Consider the following 22362-nt stretch of genomic DNA (forward strand, 5'->3'; position numbering starts at 1 on the left):
ATTAAAACATAAGCATTTCAGTAAATTAAAAATCATTCTGCAAGATAAGCAAATAAATTAATAAAATATAAATAAAGCATGCATTTTGTTAAATAAACTTAAATTAATGTATATGAGTATTAAATATCGAAGCTAGTGACTCAATCAAGCCCTCAAAGATTTGCTCATATTTAGTATTGTATAAATGAAGTGAGATTTGTTCCGAAAAACAATTTAAAAAAGTGTGAATTTCAGTAGTTTTTCATGAGCTTTCACATCCATGAATGTTAGCTTTCATTTGAAATTAATAATGTACTAATTATATTTGAATATGATACAGCTTTAAGTAAATTTTGGCGTTTTAAAGAAATACCTTTTTTATTTGAATAACAAAATATGAGCTTTCACGTGAGCTTTCATATTTTGGAAATTGTCAATGTAAATTTTAAAGCTTTAAATAAATACCTATTTGTTTTAAACATATAGCTTAATACATTTTTTGATGAAATATGAGCTTTCACTCAAGCTTTTATGCTTTGAATGTGTTAAAGCTCAAAATACATATTTGAAATGTTAAAACCTTTACCTTTTTGGTTTAAATAACATATAATTTGCAGATTTTAGAAGAAATGAGCTGTCATGCTATAAATATGTTACAACTTAAAATAAAATTTGAAGAAATATTTTTTTTTTTAAATACATGATTTGATAAATATGTTTATCCTTTTTAGAAGATATGAGCTTTCAATTGAGATTTCATGCTTTGAAGATATTAAAGCTTAAAATAAAATATTAAAGAAATACCTTTGGTAAACCTTTTGAAAGTTATAAGCTTTCACTTGAGCTTTGTATTATTCTACATACATATATTGAATATGGTAAAGCTTAAAATAAAATTTTTAAATGTTAATGGAATATTTTATTAATTTTAATTTTAAATTTAACAAAACGTTTTCGGAGGCACGAGCTTTTACTTGAGCTTTCATGCTTTCAATATCCTAAAACTTAAAAAAAAGTGAATAGTAAAGGTATACCGTTTTGATTTTTCACATAAAATTTCTTTTTCTTGACTTTAAACTTTTTTGGAAGCTATAAAATCTGAATTTTCAGGCTTTCTCATTTGGTTTAGTATTTCAGTACAAAGTGAAGTGCAAAATTTAGCAGATTTTATACTAAATTTAGATTTATACAACTTCAAAAGATGCTCATCTATGTTCCTATCTATGCGATCTACATATATCTGTCTACATGAATTATGAATTTGCAAAAAATATTAGAGTTCAACGGCATTTCAATTACAAATGACTTTATATTGGCACTCAGCAGTACTCATAATTCTAGTTAGAGTAGTTGGCAATAAAATCCACGCACTTCCATTATATACAATTTTATCAGTTCGAGAAGCAGCACTTCAACGGCTAAATACCTCGCCGTTTTTTTGATGATATCAACAGCCATTGGAAAACGCATAAAAATATATATTACATTGTTGCCACTTATGATATCGAGAAATTTGTAGCCATGTAGTACTCTTCTCGGTACAACAACATAACTCGTCGCGCTGTCTGTCTGTCTGTCGACGCAATCAATTTTTTTTTTCGTTGATGTCGAAGCACACCTTTAAGCCGCTTAAGTGGTTATGGTTATCTTTATGCTTTTTGTTAATGTTTACAATAACTTTATTGTTGTTGTATAAAACTCTTTGCGTACATATGTTAAGTAAGAAATCAGAAGGTATTGAGGTGTCTTTTTCAATTATTCTTTATTATTGATTTTTGTATTTGTTATTTTATTAATTTGCCACTTTATGTGAGTAGCATGAAGAATTGTTCAATAAGAGTGATCAAAAAATGGCTTCAAACAATACAATGGAACTGTGTATAATGATACTCATAAGTGCATATGTGTCTCTCTCAAAAATCCTTGTCAATCAATGGCAACAGTTGACCGGCTAATTGTTGGGTGCTTGTTGCAATATTCTCGGTGCCTCGATGAATGATCGAGTGACTGAGTGTTTGTATGAGCGCTTGACTGACGCTATGACGGATTGAAACGCCAACTGACTGACAATGAACCGGCTGCGCGTTGCATTGGAATTGTCTATGCGCGTTCACAATTTTTTATGTAGAAAAGCACTAAATATTTAATACTCTCCTCTTCTTTTTCTTTTTTGCGCTGCTGCGCCTGATTGTCAACATATCGCATTACAATTGGCCAGCCAGGTGTGCGGCATAGGAGCCACAGTGAAAAATATGTAAATACATACTTATATGTTCATATGTATGCTTATGTTTACGTGCTGCGTTATGTTCAACGCGTTTTGTGGTTTTCTCGAAACTCCCGGTGCTTCAGCGCTAGCATACTAGTTTATGACTCAATAAAATTTTTCTAGGCAAATGTGCGTGTAAAAGGTTTGCGTCGTAAATGTTTGTGGTTAAAATGAAAATAATAATAAATTTATATTTTTATACGTGCAATTTTTATGCATTTAAATTGTACGCGGCTTCAAAGTTTCCCACATTTGCCATAAATACTTTTATTGTTGTAAGGTTATTGAGTTTTAATGGGGTTTTAAAAACTGTACAAGTAAAGTTTGCTTGTAAGTAGATAATGTAGTGATTTGCATGAAAATGTGTAGTATCATAACCTATAAAATACAAAATTTTTAAAATCAAGGTTAAGGTGAAGCGTGTGTCCAAACCATGATTTTATAAGAAATAAATTGTATGTTAAAACATATCATAGAAACATAATATTAAGAGAGTTTAAGAGTTCTTTAACACTACGAAAGTCACCATAGGTCAATTTGACTCGAGACCATATATCTACTTGAATGAAACTTGCCTCAATTGACAAACAATTTAAGTCAATACTGATATCAAATGATTTGAATGAAGCTTCATTATTTAATATGGGTCACAGTGTCCACTTTTCTGCTTTTCTCGTCATTTCCGAATGAATAATACTTTCACAAACATATCTGCTTGCTTTCCCCTTCACTTTTAATAACTTTTAAATCTTTTTAATTTCATTATTTTTTTTTTTCAATTTAATATCAATTAAATAATCTTAAATAAAGTTAAATAATCACCAATAAACTTACATGATTAAGGCGCGCTGCAATCTTGGCATGCTCCTCTTGATAAGCTTTGCGTGCTTTACGTTTATCTTGTGATAAATGTGTCAGCTTATCGCAGACAACTTCAAGTAGTTCTGCATTGCTTTTGAATTGTTTAGCTTGATGATCCAATTCATCCATATAGGAGCGCCAGGCTTTCGTTATGAGGCTGCCTGAAAAGACGATTTAATAAAATATAATGTTAATTATGTGATATTCCAAAAAATTATTCATAAATAGAACTAAAACTAAATACTAAACAGATTGGAGTAATCTAACCTTGACCTTTGACTAAGGCAGACAAAATTATTAGAGAATCATAAAAATCGAAAGGTCAAATCGTTTAGTTACAATCTATCTCTTCAAATCTCAACCATATTGAATCTGAAATGAACTGATGATAGAATGATCATGTTCATTCTTCATCTTCACTCTCAATTTAGGGCAGATCTATAGGAGAGCTCTAGTCTGTACAAATATCAGTTCTATAAGGTCTTCCTAAATTTTCATAGAGTTTATGTTGGAGAAACGATTATTATACCCTGAACAGGGTATATTAAGTTTGTCACGAAGTTTGTAACACCCAGAAGGAAGCGTCAGAGACCCTATAAAGTATATATAGAAATGATCAGTATGTTGAACTGAGTCGATTTAGCCATGTCCGTCTGTCTGTATATATACGAGCTAGTCCTTCAGTTTTTAAGATATCGTTTTGAAATTTTGCAGATGTTATTTTCTCTTCAAGAAGCTGCTCATTTGTCGGAACTGCCGATATTGGACCACTATATCATATAGCTGCCATACAAACTGAACGATCGGAATCAACGGCTTGTATGGAAAACTTCCGCATTTTACTACATATCTTCACGAAATTTGGTGTGAGTTATTGTTCATAGAAATAATTTAATCTCCGAAAAAATTGTTCAAATCGGTACGCTATAGCATATAACTGCCATACAAACCGAACGACGATCGGTATCAATGACTTGTATGGAAAATTTTCGCATTTGACGTGGTATCTTCACGAAATTTGACATGTATTACTGCTTAAGGTAATAATATAATCTCCGAAGAAATTGTTCACATCGGTTAACTATATAACCCTGATGTTTCTAGCAAATGACCCGGCTAAAAAGCATTAGTAAAATGTTTTCTTTTTTTTACTTACTTTTCGACTAATCGACTAACCGAATTAATCGGATAGGGCGTTATTCGAATAATAATATTCGGTTTGGAGTATCCGGATAGTCGTAAGTTGTCGACTATTCGATTAACCGCTCATTTCCGACTATCCGGTTAACCGTTCGTTGTCGACTATTCGAATAGTGGAATAATCGTAGTAGAACGACTATTCGAATACTCGCAACATTAGTATTAATCGCTCAATATTCATACTAACGGTTACAAACCGGATATTCGAATAATCGGTTTTCGGGTTATTCGAATAAGAGTCCTAGTATATATATTCTACTGTTTTAATTTCAACCTAAGCAACATTGTTTTTGCTTCAGAAATGCGGAAAATGATCTACAAATCATAGACAAAGCGCTACATACGCACCAACAACAATAGAAATTACTGCAATAAAATGGTTAATAGTCTAAACATTTGATATTTGTTGTTATTATTGTGATAAAATGGTCGCATTAAATGTTTCATTGAAACTATTTGATGTGGCAATATTTTATTGTTGCATTAGCAGAACAACTACAGACTATGTATTGTAGACAAGTGCCATAATGTGAATTTTTTATTTAATTTTGTCTGCGAATATTTTGCTTAAATTATCGCTGATTTTTGTATTACTTATTGCTATCGTTCTATTATTTATTAATTTATTAATTAATTAATTAATACATATTTCTTTTGTGGTTAACGTTTAGCGCATTTAGTCACGCTCGCTGCGCACGCAATGCCACAACATAAGGAAGCAGGCGAAAAATTGTAAAATTGCAATAAATCGCTGTTGGCCTGAAAGTTGTGAATGGAAATTGTAATTAATTGCAGTTGCAATTTGTTTTAATTGCCAGCAACAACTGTGCAAATTATGAATGCAGAAAAGTACATAAAATACAGTTATAAATACAAACATTTTTGTTTGTGTGCTCGAAATGCGAGCGAAGGCGTTGCGGCTGCCAATGAAAAACCTAACCTAAAAACGCGTAATAAACAGTAGCCAAAGGAAATGTGCGATCGATCGTGCGAAATTGGTGCAAAGCAGCTGCTTGAATGCCTCAATTAAATGCAAACAATTATATAAATATTTAGTTTAACACACAGACATTTACCGTTAACTTTGTATTTACATAATTCCCATGAGCAGCAGTGGCAACAACACAAACGCACTTTTTTAACTATTTATTTATTTCGTTTTTGTTGTGCTTTTTTGGATTTTGCAGTCAAGTTCGTGGTCAAGGTTACCATATTTTCACGCAATTAAAAAAATATAAAAAAATTGAAAGAAAAACTCATAAAAAAATATAATAATTTGAAAAACTGAAGTGTGAAGTGAAAATAAAAAATACTTAAAATTAAATGAATAAAAAATTAAAAAAAATAATTGAAAAATATTTTTGAATTATACAGAAAATTAGTAGAAGCTCAGAAGGATACTTTAGAAGGTAAGACTATGAATATAGAATTTTCATCCAATTTAATTAAGTCATATATTTTAAAAATCTGAATTTGACTGTAAACTGTAACAAGAGATGGAGAATACATGATACGAGGTGTGTTCAAAAAATAACGGGAATTTTCGTGTTTTGAAAAAAAAAAACATTTATTCATTCGTCTACATTAATGTTGTCCCCTTCAAAATAGTCCCCATTCGATATTATGCACTTATGCCAGCACTTCTTCCAATCGTTGACATACTTCTCAAACTAGTTTTTTGAGATAGCCTTTGGCTCTTTTAGCGATTTCTCGTATGCTTATAAAACGACGACCCTTCGAGGTTCGCTTCATATTTGGAAATAGAAAAAGAGTCCCACGGAGCCATATCAGGCGAATATGGAGGCTGGGGCATCGGTTCAGTATTTTTTTTTTGAACAAGAATTCACGAACAAGCAACGAAGTGTGAGCTTTGATCAACCATTTTGCTGCTGTAAGCTCTTAGCTCACTTGAAATCACAATTTTGTACTACAAATTGTGTATTTTTCTTGAATTCCTCCGATAATTACCTAACAGCTTGAATAAATAACCAACAGTTTAAATTACAAGTACAACATATAACACACTTTAACTACATTGTGGCTACAACAAATCACACGCCAGCAAAACGATAGTTGTACCTGCTACTGCTGCTGGTGAACATTATAGAAATTAATTGCGCGAATATTTTCAATTTTTTTTTTTTAAATTATTTAGTGCTAGAAGTAATGCTGATACTGAGACAGGCATTGAATGCATGTAATTTGGAATGCTGCTGTGCTAAGAGCGAGCGATGGAGGGTAAATGTAAGTGGCGCATGCGCAGCAGCCATGGTCAAGCACGTACAAACACAACTTACTAACTAAATATGCAGTTCTTTATGTAAGTTTTTATAATGTTTATGCACATATGTACAAATTTCTGAGGTGCAGTAAAATTACTGTTAATCACTTGCAATTGCCGCGATAAATTCAACAAAGTCACGCGAGAGGGTTTAAATTAAAGTGACTTTTAGGCAAAGCGTCTACAAGTGTATGGCAAATGAAAAGCGATTTATTGTTGAAATTTGGTTATAAATAACGGGTAATTGAATTTTTGTTTTGAAACGGAATTTCTGTTATTTTTTTAAACATTTAGTTTATAAAAAAATATTTCATTTTTTTTTTCAAAAAGTAAATTTTTTTGTGAATTCAGCCAAGTGCTTTGTGGTGTGAGTTGCCAAAATAAATTCAAAGCTGTATGTGGTTTTCACTTCTGTATAAATATTAGAAGAACTTTCAAAACAAAAATTCCAACTACGTACGTGACGTTCAAAAAATAACGGGAATTGTATAATTTAAAATTTCACGGGCTTGGAGAGTCCAATTGTCAAGATTGTCAAACAAATGTAGACGATTGAATTTTGTTTTTCAAAAGCAAAATTCCCGTTAATTTTTGAAAACATTTCTTATATCAAAAAAAAATGTTTTTTTTCAAAAGTAAATCTTTTGTGAATTATTTAAAATTTCTATATACTTTTTAAATATACGGAGACTTTCGAATGAATTAAAAAATATATTTTCGAAATTATTAAATCTAGATGTTTTTGTGTATTCAATTAGAAAAGTCAAAACTTCCTTTAAGTACCGATGATAAACCTCGGAGCAACAACAAAGTCATCAAAAAGTTGGACTCTAAAATCTTAAAATAGTGAAAGTGCATTGAACATAAATTACATAAATTACCGTTATTGGGCAATGATTGCAGTCGCAAAAAAAAAACGAAAATGCAACAACATCGATAACTTAGCAACAAAGTTAAATAAATATTGAAGTACATGCATAAATAGGTAGACACATTTAAAGTACATACATACATACATATACAGACTTCACATGTAAGCAACATTGTAATGTCTGCATAAATCCATGTCGCACCGTTGGAAAAGGCACACAACCGACCGACCGACCGGTCGCGCAATAACTCCGCCGATTACAGCGTTAACTACGCATGCATTTGTATGTATGTAAATATATATTTTATATATGTGTGCGTTTGCTTTGGCAGCCTGACATGTTGCCACATTTTACGCTCGTGTGAGAAATTAAAACGTTTGGCAAACCATAAAGCACTGCACTGCACTCGCCACCGCGACCCCATTTGGACAGACAGCATGCAAATGTTACATAACGCAGCAACCAATGCGCCAATCAGAGAGCCTGCCTGCGTGCGTGAGTGCGTATGCGTAGATTGCAGTTATAAATGAGCGTGTAGATAATCGGCGACATGGTGCGATATTGGTAATATTTCAGCAGCGAGACAGTTATGTATGCTAATATTTATCGCTACAGAAATTTATTGTTATTTTTCTTCTTTTTTATTGGTTTATTCAATTAAGAGAATTATAACGATTTCTGCTGTTCTCTGATACTATCTTTGCGACGTGAAAAAGTCGTTTGGTATATTAATTATTTATTTTAATTAACGTCAATAAAGCTCTGGGAGACTCTAGGACCATTCTTAAGTCGATTACTAAAGATACTTGAGATTAATAACGGATATTTTTCAATCTTTCATTTCTTACTTCCTATAGATCTGTCTTAGATCTGACCAAAAGATCACAACAAACCAAAAATCTATATTCTTGTCGTAGAGTTCCAATCTTAAGAGGTTATAGCAGTCTATACCAGTGTGACTTTTTAAAAAATCGATTTTTGTTTTTGCTTATTCGATAGTTTATACTTTCAAAAATATCCTGTGAAATTGGCAAGGTCGTATCTTGAATAGTTTTTGAATGGATTGATTGAAAATTGTCCATTTGGCATTAAAAAATTATCTTTTTTTATCTAAAAAAATCTTTAAATATAGTTGAAAATATACCTCATTATGTCCGAAAAAACTTCGAAACATTCGACCGAGTACTTTCTTAAAAAAAAAAATTCACGAAAATCGCCTAATTTTACATGGGTTACACTGGTATAGCCCCTTAAGTAGAATACTTCCAATATTTCATGACATTTCATCCAATGGTTCTCAAGTTATAGGTCTCAAATCTAAGCCAAACCTCTGAGTCCAATCGAAAGACCGTTGAAAGGTTGTTTTCTAGCGAAAGTCATGCAAAGCCCTGAAAACATGAGAGTTGGGTACACAAGGTTTTAGCCAAAATTATTCGAGATTTTTATGGGTGTATTATCAACGACTAATTCGATCAATCGAACAATCAACAAAAAATATTCCTCGATCAAGAAGGAAGTAGAGCTCAGAATTGGGCCGAAGACTTTTCATCCAATATTCTAAGATTTTTTTATGATAAGAGTGTATATTTTTCATAAAATTTCTAGATATTGAAGAGGTCTACCGCATTTATTTGATGTTGTGCATGTTTTGCCACTATCAATGAACAGCAGTCAGTTTAGTTTTTCGAAATTCAAAATCAGTTCCGTAAATTGGTCACAGTTTAAAACTGAAATGACACATGAAACCGCAAAACACTGTCGCAAAACTAATATAGAAATACCAAGTTTTATTGTTTTGGTTCAAAGTTTCAGAATGTGTGTATGCGATTAAGCGATGAATGACGCGCATTGACGTCTTTCCACACGCTTTCGCCTACGCAAGAGACTTCTCATTGGCTTTGTTTGCATTATTTGCTTGGCAAAGTAGTTGATTTCATGCAAATCCCATATTAAATATGATTTCAATTTCGATTTATCAGTTTGAATTTAAGCAGAAATTAAATTATTGTGTATTTTGCAAAAATAATTATGTAAATTCTCACCAACCGCGTACACATGTGCACTAATATGTTAGCAAGCCAGATACAAAAATTATAAAAAATACTCATTGTAAGTCCCCTTGCTCGGAGAACTTGCAATAAGCCTCTTGCTGGTGACACTTTTATCTTACTTTGTTGTTTCTTTTGCATTTCAAGAGCATAACAAAGAGTTTGAACTTTTTTCGTGTGACGCAAATGTAAAGTTTCGCTGATAAGCGCTTAAACTGGGGGAGCTGACGAAGCGTTTGTACTATTTCTATCGTTGTATAATTATTTTTATTTTATTTTGTGTTTTTGTATTTGTTGTTTATCTAAAGTTTTTTATTTATAGTATATATATATTTAATTATTTGTTAGTTGATTGCATTTTAATACCATCTACTGTTTTATCTAAAAGTTTCTGTTATCATTTATAGAATTACAAATATTTATTTGAATAATAAATATGTAATTGTTTACAAAGTTATATTGAATTGTATGTACGATGTGTCAGAGAATTACTTGAGACTTTCATAACATCTTCTTCAAAATAATAAATGATTCCCATTAACCTTGAAGACAAACAAAATTTATTCATTCACGAAAAATCGGCACTTATTTTAAGATTAACAGCGGTTCTCTCGAAATATCTAAATATTTTTTTTAACGTAAGAACCGCTAGGCGATTATAGCCGATAATAATATTTCTTTTCTTGGGAAAGTTTTTTTATGTGGTGGCTCCAAACTCTACGCACAACTGCAGAAGTGGGCTTTGCCTTCTCACCAAACGGATGTCTGTTGGCTACCCAGAGGATACTTGGTCTAACCCGGAAGTCGAGAGCTGCTTGAAACATATGCAAAAGTATCTTTCCTGTCCACTCCCAATTGAATGGCAGTCAGAAAACTTCCTCTCTTGTGTTATCTTACATTTGACCTCATGAAATAACGGGTGATTTTTTTGAGGTTAGGATTTTCATGCATTAGTATTTGACAGATCACGTGGGATTTCAGACATGGTGTCAAAGAGAAAGATGCTCAGTATGCTTTGACATTTCATCATGAATAGACTTACTAACGAGCAACGCTTGCAAATCATTGAATTTTATTACCAAAATCAGTGTTCGGTTCGAAATGTGTTTATCGACAAATTTTGTTCAGCGATGAGGCTCATTTCTGGTTGAATGGCTACGTAAATAAGCAAAATTGCCGCATTTGGGGTGAAGAGCAACCAGAAGCCGTTCAAGAACTGCCCATGCATCCCGAAAAATGCACTGTTTGGTGTGGTTTGTACGCTGGTGGAATCATTGGACCGTATTTTTTCAAAGATGCTGTTGGACGCAACGTTACGGTGAATGGCGATCGCTATCGTTCGATGCTAACAAACTTTTTGTTGCCAAAAATGGAAGAACTGAACTTGGTTGACATGTGGTTTCAACAAGATGGCGCTACATGCCACACAGCTCGCGATTCTATGGCCATTTTGAGGGAAAACTTCGGAGAACAATTCATCTCAAGAAATGGACCCGTAAGTTGGCCACCAAGATCATGCGATTTAACGCCTTTAGACTATTTTTTGTGGGGCTACGTCAAGTCTAAAGTCTACAGAAATAAGCCAGCAACTATTCCAGCTTTGGAAGACAACATTTCCGAAGAAATTCGGGCTATTCCGAATGGACCACCTAAGACGCAGCCGCGGTCAACATTTAAATGAAATTATCTTCAAAAAGTAAATGTCATGAACCAATCTAACGTTTCAAATAAAGAACCGATGAGATTTTGCAAATTTTATGCGTTTTTTTTTAAAAAAAGTTATCAAGCTCTTAAAAAATCACCCTTTATTAGGATAATAATTCTCTTAAAAAAACTATAAAAAATTAAAATCTCGGAAACCCGAAAAACATAATTGTATGGATTATTACGTCATAAATATATTATAACTAAACACAAATCGAGTTGAAATTTTCGAAATTTCGCGAAAGTATGATTCCAGTTTTGAAAGGGCATTCCTCTATGATTGCACCTAGGCTCTGCATCCAAGTATACCATATTTTAATAGCTAATAAAATTATGCCGAACCTACCAAAACTTCGGAATCCAATTAATTAAAAAATCATAATTTTATTCAAGAAATTGTATTTAAAAACTTAAAAACGATCTAAAATATAAGAGTCTCAGATATTTGTTCGATTCGACACAGACTCTTATGTCGATGGCAGTCTCTTATACCAGATGTTTACTCGATTCGACACAGTCTCTTATGTCGATGGCAATCTCATATAACAGATGTTTGTTCGCTTCGACACAGTCTCTTATGTCGAAGGTAGTCTCTTATACCAGATGTTTGTTCGATTCGACACAGTCTCTTATGTCGATGGCAGTCTCTTATACCAGATGTTTACTCGATTCGACACAGTCTCTTTTGTCGATGGCAGTCTCTTATACCAGATGTTTGCTCGATTCGACGCAGTCTCTTATGTCGATGGCAGTCTCTTATACCAGATGTTTGCTCGATTCGACACTTTTAAAAGTTCAGTGAATCGAAGTGACCTAATAAATTATTGCTAAGAGAAATACAGGGTTACGTCATGAGAACATATACAACAGAATTAAAAAAAGAAATGTACTCAGTCAGAATTCCATCACCCTTATTTATTATAGTTGTATATATATGTATATTCCCCTTCTAGATGTAATATACTTGTTTTTAAAAGGCTTTCATGTTGTCGCATAGAAAAAGTGTTGGCTCAAAACCACAACAAAGTAAGTGAACTTGCGTATTGATTGCACGAGTCAAAACTTACATACAAACATAAGAATAATATATATTTTTTATACGATAATATAAAATTTTTTCTTACTAGAACAATATTTATTATTATTTTTTTTATTTTTTCTTGATACGAGTAACTGGACCCCCTTTGGTACACTCACCTTGCATTTCATCGGCGCGATCGGTTTTCATACCCTGTTGTGCAACCGCAGCCAAACCGATCGCATATTCCCGATCGCATTTGGCTTTCAATTGTATGGAACGTTTCATGGTCTCCATTAAACGTAGTTCGGCATCTTGGCGCACGATTAATGCCTCGTGCGCGGCACGGCCCTGCAGGGCCGACGAGAAACCCATAATAATATGGCTCAATTGATTACTGTTTTGTATTTGTTTTTATTACTTTTTCACTGATTTTGAAATAATAAAAAAATTACTTATTTTTTTATGTTTTGTGGTCTTGTATTGCGGTTGATATTTTGTGGTTAGATTAGGCACCGGTTTTATATGTATATATTTTTTTACTTTTATAAAAACACATTTATTTCAAGTATTTTAGAATTTACTTTTCACATGGTTTTTCGTTTAAGATTTCACACGAATTTACAGGTATTCATAGGTAAGTGTAGAAATAATGATTTCCTGCGAAGAAAATTATTTCGTTAGTTAGGGGACACATATATTTTTTAAAACGGTTTCTTGTAAAAAAATAATAATAATAAAATCAGAATGAAATTGTTGTTGTTTTTGATATTGTTGTTGCTTTTGGAATATATTTAAAAGCCTACGAACATCAATCACTGGTTAATTAATTGGTTATGTATCTGTATTTTCCAACTAGTGCTAATAGCATAGCCACAGTAGAATAAAAGCATTAAATATTCGAGAAAAAAAATCTCGAAAAACAACAAAAATATTTATTCATATGGCGCTCAGTATAAACATCAAAGCGCAATATTTCAAAAACATTAAATCATTCCGAAAACCACTGACTACAAATTTCGTTTATACAAAAATTAGCGTAGGAAAATAAAAGATTTCGAAAGAATACAGCAACGTTGGAAAACAGAATTGGCTTAATGAAACAAACACAAAAACAAAATGCTGCCAATTTTTAAATGTGATTATACAAGCAACACACACATACATATACACAAATATGTGAATATATCTGCAAATTTTTGAAGACTTTCACATTTCTTGCTTTTGCTGATTTGCATTATTTTCATTTCATTTTTTTTTTTCAACTCGCGCAGAATATTTCGACACTTCATTTCATTTCATTTCGTTCAATTTCATTTTATTTCATACGCTTTGCACTCTACTTTCTTGCGAATATGTGCTGGCATGTCAGTTACATGAACTCTGCATTTTGTTGTTGTTGTTGTTGTGATTTTCGAAATTTTTATGGCACATTTATTGGCCAAGTCAGCGGCGACTGGAGCTTCATAATGTTCGAGCACATGCCAATTTGCAAATTTTGCAAAACAAATTTTTACGCCACACCACAACACATTGCAGAGTGATGTACTCGTACATGCCGACACTTATGTACATATGTATATACTATATTATATGTGGAAAACAACAATAATAATAATTGGCTTTGGTTAAAAAATGCAGTGATGTAAAACTAATTTTTTTACTAATTATTTGCTCTTTTTATGAAAATGTTTTTTTCTGAGTAACTGTTTGCAGTGAAAATTATATAATCGAGATTATTGCATATATACTCAGGTAATCAAATCTTTTAGATTTTGGTCGATAAGACATCTAGTGTTTTCCAATATTCTTTAAAAATTCTAACTGAACCATTAAAAGACAATCCCAGATTTTATTTGGGTATTAATAGGTAAAGATCACTTCTGAAACTCCTCGAAATAGATTTCAATCAATCAAGTTTATTCCACGATTAGTAAATGCTTACCTAAATATTTATTTAAAAGACAATCACTTTCAACAAAAATCAGAACAACAAACTCCTCTAAATGTACAGATTTTATTTAAAACTTTTAGTTAGAAAACCGATATCTTCTCACCATCTAATTCAGGATCAATTACGATGAAAGGCCAGATGATAACCGAATAGTGTAAAAACTCCCCTATAAGAGCAGCTGGTAGAGAAGATCTTCTTCTTCTTCTGTAGCCGTACTTATCACGTCGTCTAATCTTCTTAGGATCAAATATATCTCACCTAAACACAAGTCGACTGGAGAGTTATAGTGCTAAGTTATCACAAAAACCAAATTTTTCTGGTCAAGAAAATAAACGAGATTATACAAAAGGTATGGATAGTATCAAATCAAGTTCACAGTACTATCTATATTATTTAATTAAGAAATGTAGATCACATTAGTCTAGGAGAGGGATTTAGTATGGAAATTAAATAGCCTCTTTAGTAATGTTGAAAAGGGGCACCAAACTTCGATACAAAATACTTTCACAATACTTTATACATTATTTAATGTAGAAAGCTAGTTAATATTAGTGGTGGAGAGGGATCTAGTATCGAAATAATCTCTTTAGTAGTGTTGTGATGTGTCAATAAGCTTCGATACAAAATTTCGGTATTATTTCAGAAATTATGACATCACAAAAAACATAGTTGAAACTATCAAAGTAAGAATCCATATTGGAGATCAGCAGTAACTAACCTAACCTAACAAAAATAACTATGCTAAAAACAGGGGCTGGTACAAAGTCCTGATCTGCTCAAAATGCTGGCACATGATTATTTTCACTCAAGTGGTGACTTATTTATATTGACTTTGAGTATACCTTGTATTGTTTTGTGCTGATAAAACGTGGGATCCTTCTGTGACTTGAGATTCAAGGCGGCTTAAAATGGTTCATGGTACTCTTGAAATATTTTTCTAGCAATATTTTTTATGTTATTATACAATAACAAGAATAACACGAAAACACTACAACAAGATCCGGAGCTACACTAATAAGCCAACCAAACAAGCCAAAATATTCGAAAAATATTTTACTATTACAATAATAATAGAAACATGAAAGATCACTCTAATACTATATATTCTAAGCAATTAAGTCTAGTAATAGTATACTATGTGAGACATTGCTCCTAATGAAAAAACAATTAAATTTTTTTTTTCATGAAACTTCGACTCCTACAAATTTTTATTAAGAAACATTTTAAATCTAATCCACAGCATTCATAAAAAAAAATTCAATATTTTTGTTTAATTTTGAATAAATTTTTTATCCGAAATAAATAATTAAAAAAATTATAACAAATATCTTCACTAATTATCTGCACCTCTCCTTATTTAAAGCTTTTCACTTTATTTATTTTTATACACAACCCAAATAAGCTACAATGGCACTTGAACTTTAAGCCTTTTACGAATTTTTATTGCTATTTGTTGTTGTTATTGTTTTCTATTTTGCTAAACCCATGTTTAGCTGCAATATTGTTCTTAACACCGATATAGTTGGCATCGACGCTGCTGTTGTTGTTGTTGTAGTTGCTAGTATTATTGATGTGTTGCTATCTTTGTTATGCGTGTTGCTGATGTTTTCGAAAAACTAGTTTTTCCAGCATTTAAACAACAACAACAACAACAAGAACAAAAAACAAACAATGCCAGGTTGTGAGCTGGTGCAAGTAAGTTAAGGTAAGGTAAGGAGAAGTGAAGCCTGGATAGGTACCGAGCGATGTGTGTGTGTGTGTGTAAGCAAACAAAAATAAACACAGAGAGACACACACACCGTCGCGTTTGAGAGTAGAGTGTAGTGGCAGGAGCACAGCTCCAGCATTGCTTGACTGCTGACTTTTACACTGGCACTTTGACTGTTGGCGCGCTGGAGTTCCACTGGATTTGAGCTCACTTTGCCGCCACAGGTCGCTGCGGCTGACTGTGTGTGTGCGTTTGTAGTTGCTGTAGTGTGTGTTTGTGAAAACGGGTTAGGCTTAACAACAAAACAAAACTCGTTGGAGGCAACAACAACTACAAGCCGACCAACAGCGGCGGCAATAAATATACACAAAGCACCGTAGACAACAAACGACAGCTACAGCAACAACAACAACAATAACAATAGTAACACTAATAAGAACAATACGACGCGGCGTTGCAAACGCTGTAAGGTGACGGCGCATGAGGTACACTACACACAAACAGACACAGAAGAAGTGTGTAGAAGAGTAGAAGCAGGCGAACGCCGCCACAAACCGAAAAAATATCAGGCAGCAAATAAATCTTGTGCTCAATCAGCGATAAAACAAACTTTTGAACACTAAAAGACCGCAAAACATCAAAAACAAAGCGTCGTCAGAAATCGGTGGTATCACGTTGTGAGATAAAAAAATTAAAAAAAAATCATATACATATATCATAAAAAACAACAATAACAAAGCAGAAAAAATTATTTCACGTAAAAAATATTATTTTGTTTATTTTAATTTTTTTTTGTTTTTTTTTTGTTTTTGTATAAAAAAATATTATTTACGATCTCATCTGCTTTCAATCAACGCTGTGTATGTTTGTTTGTTTTCACGTACAAATTTATGCATGCTACGCACTGTGCTGCCAATATTTTCGTTAGCGTTTTGGGGGAATGCAAAACAATGAAAGCATAAACAACAAAAATAACAAAAAAATAACACAAATAGCAAAAACAACAACAATTTAGCAAAATTTGAAATATTTTTTAATTTTTGTCTGCCTTGCACAGCATAACACACGGCTGCATTCGCGCTTATAAACACAAAAAATTTAAAAGTTTGCCAAAAAAAAAAACACGTGCGTGATTTTCTTTCTTAAATTTTTTTTTTAGTTTTTATGAAAATTTTTAATTTATTTTTATTTTATTTTATTTCATATTTTTTTTTAATTTTTATATGTTTTTAATTATTATTTTTTAATTTTTTTTTAATTATTATTTTTTTCAATTTTAATTTTTTTTTAATTGTTATTTTTTTCAATTTTTAATTATTATTTTTTCAATATTTTACATTATTTTTTTAATTTTTATTTTATTTTTTAATTTAAATTTTTTATTATTGTTTAATTTTCTACATTAAATTATTTCATTTTGTCACTTCTTAGCTTCTTTAGCTACTCCATAACTGTTAACATTTTCGGTGGCTAAAATGTCACAAACGATTTGCGCATTCACGCGTATAAAGAATTGCAAGGCAGTGCGAGCGTAACCCCCCTCTCAAATTATAAGCGCGCACGGGGCCACTCACACGCCACTAACGTTGCTAACAACAACAACTCACTTTGCATAGCACTTCAATTTATCAACTTTCAATTTGTTTTACACTTCAATAAACTTGACGTTTTGGCTTCACTCTTTTCCCGGCCAATTTCTTTGCACTTGAATTTTCGCGATTTCTTTGTAAATTGATATTTTTATTAATTTTTTTCCAATTAGTATTTTCATTTATTTATTGCTTAGCATTTACTCACACAACTTGTTTTCATAAACTTTTTAACTCTTTTCAATTTCACAAACACACACAATTCGACTGAGTGGCTAAGGTAATATTTTTTAATAAATAAATAAATCCAAGAATTGACCGACCGGCCGCACTTCCAGACTGCACACGTACACGCTTCGAACAAGACTCGCCGCAACTGTTGGAGGCCCAAACGAAAATAGCTGGCGAATACACGGCTCCCCAACTCAACACCAGCCGAAAGCAACAAACAACAAAAAGTCACTCAAACATGTTTGAGCGCGCGCCCCCCTGCTGCAAGCGCTCAAACTCAAAGACCGACGAGTGTTTCGCGGGAATTTCTCTATTTTATTTAGTTATTTCATATTTTTATCTTGTCAACCTAGTGAGACGCTGCTGTCATGCGGCCCTTTAGCTGCTGGTGTGCCATAATTTTGAATTTTGACTGTTGTTATTGTATTTTTTGTTTTTTTTTTTTTTATTGTTATTGTCTTTTTAATTTTTCTGTTTTTGCTGTCTTTTTTATTTTATTGTTGTTGTCTTTTTGTTTTGTTTTTGTCGCTCGCATCACGAGGCACACAACGGCGTTGTCTGAATCAATTGCGTTGATTGTCAACGAACGCTCGAAAATTGTAGGCATCGAAATGAGGTCAACCACCTATGACAATTTTTTTGGGTATCTTCAAATTGAGTGTTAATTAATGATTGGCATTGTTCTGCCATCCCTGGAGTTTTATTGTGTCATAGTGTTATGATATTGTGCAATAATTGTTATGAATTCTCAGCGGCTGATGTTGGTGTTGTCCACTGTGATTCTAATTAAATTAATTAAGAACACTTTCGTTAAATAGATTTTAGTGTCTGTTATGAGTTAATTGACATGCCATCAGATTAAATTTCACCCACTGGTCCATTTAAATGGCGCGTGTGTTCGAAAATGAGGCTTTGTCGAATAAAAAAAAATATTGAATTAAATTTAGGGTTCCAAAACGAGTTTACTGCAATGGAAATGCTGTAAAAAGAGGTGTTAGAGACTTTCATCGTAACCGTCTTTAGTGGGTTAAGACCAATAAACCATTTTGTTGAAAGTTACAAAGGCAAAGGTCTCGACTTGGTAGTAGTACGAGAAAAAAACGGTACATTTCGTTTTTTGAAAGCAACAATTTATTCATTCGTCTATATCCAACAGCAGAGCGGCAGTACTGGCCTTAAATTCGATGACAATATACTCTAGGCTATTTAAGAAGCCTCTAACAGTAGTCAGTAGCTTCAAACTACTTTACAATACTACTAGTGTGGGTCCACTCCTAGAACGCTGGACAACATCCAGCACAAGTGCACTTGCGAGGTCTTTCTCGCCCGTGGTGGACCGAAAATGGTCCTTCCAGCTGAAGTCTCTTAGGAAGGTTCATCTCACCGCAATTGTAGTTGTGCTTACTGGTCTTTGTCATTAGGTCCACATGAGGTGAGATCAAACCATGATGAAGGCGAAGAAGAATCATCCACGCACTTCCTCATTCAATGTCCAGCATGCGTCAGACTAAGGTTAAAACATCTCGGTTGGCACAGATTCGGCGAACCTAGCTAAGTAACTGGAATGGGCATTAGCCGACTTAAGAACTTTGTAATAGAGTACAAGCGTTTTGTAGACTAATGAGGGGCTCGGCAATCCGTTAGGAGTATTTGGGTGCCACAAAGAATAGTCGAAGATGTTTAAGTGAGACTCTCTGCAGTTGGGGAATGTGTCGTCTTTAAAATAGTCCCCATTCGATATTATACACATACATATGTCAGCGCTTCTTCCAATCGTCGAAACACTCAATTTTGGAATGGCCTTAGGATCTTTCAACAATTTCTCGTATGGTTGTAAAACAACGGTTCTTCTTTAAGGTTCTTTATTTTTGGAAATAGGAAATATCCACAAGGAGTCATGTTTGGCGTGGAGGCTGGGGCATCGTTACGGTATTGCTTTTGGCCCTTTTAGGAATATAGACTAAACTTAGGACAAATTTATAATTCTCAATACTGTCAACATCCATACAATTTTAGCACCAAAAATACTAAATTTCTTATTCAAAATTCTATATTCGAAAACAAACTCAATACTGAAATCCGCTCAAATTCGGAGTTGCAACATCGAACCGTCAACAGCGCGTCAATTCCAACAGCCAAACCAACAACCAATTGAGCCCAATTGAGCCCAACGAGCGCAAATCAGTCGCTCAACCTGTTTCACAGACTTTCGGCTCAGCTGCATTGATATGAGTGTATGTGAGTACGCGCGTCTTGTTCGGCGGTGCAGCTGTGCTGACAATCTGGCTTGCTAAGTGACTTGCTGCTGGTGGCTGCTTTTGTTTACGAAAATGTGTTGGCGCTGCTGGTGTGTGTTCTTGTTGGCATTTATTATTGTTTACCTCCCACCCTGATGACAAATGCAACAGCGACGACGGCGAAGTCACAGCAAAGCAGCTCAAACAGGCAACACGCTTCGGCCGACAAATGGATGAAAAACAGAAGAAAAATGCTTGAAGCAAAAACTACTTGTGTGTGTTTGTTGTGTTGTTGTGCATGTGGCACAAAGAATGCATTGGAAAGTGCAACAACAACAACACAACACAAATTATGCCAAAGTCAGCCTAACAAAGCCAAATTGAATTGAGCTGCTGCATCGAATCAGCTAATGTCTATTGTTGTTATTGTTGCTGCTGCTGGCGGCTGCTGCATGCGGTTATGTGGCGGACATGAAAAGCATAAATGAAATTGAAAAATTTCAGCAAAGAAACGAGGCGGAAATTCGCCAACGCTCACGTTGATTGCAGCGCCGTTAAGCGACGACCATCCGCTGCCGACTGACTACGACGACTGCCTTTATGACATATTGGCAGTCAATCAATTGACCGTAAAACGGCGACTAGCGCCCATTAGCGCCGACCGACCAACTGACTAACTGTCCGACGCACTTTCAATGACAACACACAGCGCGTTGCAAGTTGTTATTGTTTTTGTTGTTGCATAAAGGATCTGTCTGTTGCGCCATTGTTTGCACAATTGTGCGAAAGGATGAAAAAGTCGGCTCGTCGTCGGCTTATGGACTCTTCGGTCCATACTCTTCGTTGCTGTTGTGGCTGATGGTAGTGGTTGTTAGTGTAAATGTATTGTGTTTGCCGGCTTGCTGCGTTGTCTGGCGGTCATTTGAGTGCATAAATCCTGACACGCACCATTAACAAGCCATTAAGCGTTGGTCAGTACACGTGCACTCGGCTCATATGGCCCTGTATGTGTGTGTGAATATGTTAATGGAATTGGCATTATGACCAAATTGAAAGACATACGTCAAGACTTTCAAGGTCCAGATGCACTCTAAACTCTGGTTTGTGTCATTAGAATAGACAAAATGAAAATAAGCAATTTACTTATAAACATTTTTAATTGTCCTTAAGAGATAATATTACAAATCAATTAACATAAGTGGGAAAGTGCTCATCGTAATATCGTCTCGACTAAAACTTGTTTTATTGAGTTTTTACCTAAAAAGATATATTAAAATTCCTACGAAAAAAAAAACAATTAACACAATATTCTAATAAATAAGGAAGTACCTTTAATTTTTAAAAAATATTTATAATGTAATGAAGCAAAAAGAAAATCTGAAGAATATCCGCGTTTCTCAAATTTTCTCTCTAAAAGAGAAGAATGTTTGCAAATATTCATAAGTGTTAAAGTAAAAGGAGGTGGATTTTGTATTTTCAGACAAATTAAGAAAATTCAAGGAATTCCAAAGAACAGAGGTTGTTACACGAATAATGGTATAAATAGAGAATGCCTTCCATCGATGTTGTTTTGGAGAGCAGTCGATGAAGAAGAGGTGCAGAGAGATTTTTCATGAACATATCCACGCTCAGGTTGGTGGACTTGTGTCGGAAGATTTCAATCAACACTATCATTAAGCTACCAGACTATTGAAGTGTCTTTCAAACAGAAGTAGCCGCGATCAAGGTAGCAGTAGACACACTGCTCCAAAACGTCGCCTCCTTCAGAGAGGTGGGCAATCACTCCGACAACAAAGCGGCAATTCTAGCATTGGAATCGATGACAGTACGCTCTAGGCTAGTTAAGGAGTGTATAACTTCTTTATAAATATCTTCAAGATTTCAAGCTTTGTAATCCGATATTCGTGCGTATACCGTCACGGCGGAATCGCTGAAAACTGCAGAGCGGAAAAGGTTCCTTCAGGGTACCATAGCAAAATTAACAACGGAGTGAAGGCCACTTACGATCGCGCGCTGGACATATACACATCACATGAGCTTGACAACCGCTGGACAACAACCAGCACCTGTGCAGTTTCGAAATCCTTATGACCTGCAGTGGATCGCAAATGATCGTTCCAGCTGCTGTCTCTTACTAGTCAATGTCCAATAGGTACACATGCGGTAGATTAGGGATCAAGCCAGATGCAAGTTACCAAATCTGCTTGAAGAAAGATGACGATTAATGATCCAAGCACTTCCTTCTCCAATGTCCAGTATTCACCAGAATAAGGTTAAAACACCTTGGTTGACACATCTTCGGCGAGTCTAATGAATTGGCTAGAATTGACATTAACCGACTCAAGAATTTGCCAATAGATTCTAAGCGCTTTGTCAGATCGTGAACGTTCTTCTGATTTATTAGGAGTTTT

General features: G+C 33.9%; 1 protein-coding gene across 5 annotated transcripts in view; it reads right to left on the reverse strand.

Moving 5' to 3' along the window:
- The window catches only part of LOC105216112 (tyrosine-protein kinase Fer), a 76415-nt gene extending 58523 nt beyond the window's left edge, over nt 1-17892 (reverse strand). Inside the window, exons 1-3 of one of the 5 annotated variants that reach the window (XM_011190423.3) lie at nt 17807-17892; nt 12412-12892; nt 3083-3270 (exon numbers count right to left, since the gene is read on the reverse strand). In XM_011190423.3, coding sequence (XP_011188725.1) covers nt 3083-3270; nt 12412-12607 — 384 coding nt within the window. In that variant the 5' untranslated portion in view covers nt 12608-12892; nt 17807-17892. Of the gene's footprint in view, nt 1-3082; nt 3271-12411; nt 12893-17501 lie in introns of all 5 variants that reach the window. The other 4 variants (XM_011190421.3, XM_011190420.3, XM_029042772.2 and 1 more) reach the window with 4 other exon arrangements.
- Between the last annotated feature and the right edge of the window lie 4470 nt (nt 17893-22362).

This window comes from Zeugodacus cucurbitae, chromosome 2 (genome assembly GCF_028554725.1).
Source record: "Zeugodacus cucurbitae isolate PBARC_wt_2022May chromosome 2, idZeuCucr1.2, whole genome shotgun sequence".
Classification (NCBI taxonomy): domain Eukaryota; kingdom Metazoa; phylum Arthropoda; class Insecta; order Diptera; family Tephritidae; genus Zeugodacus; species Zeugodacus cucurbitae.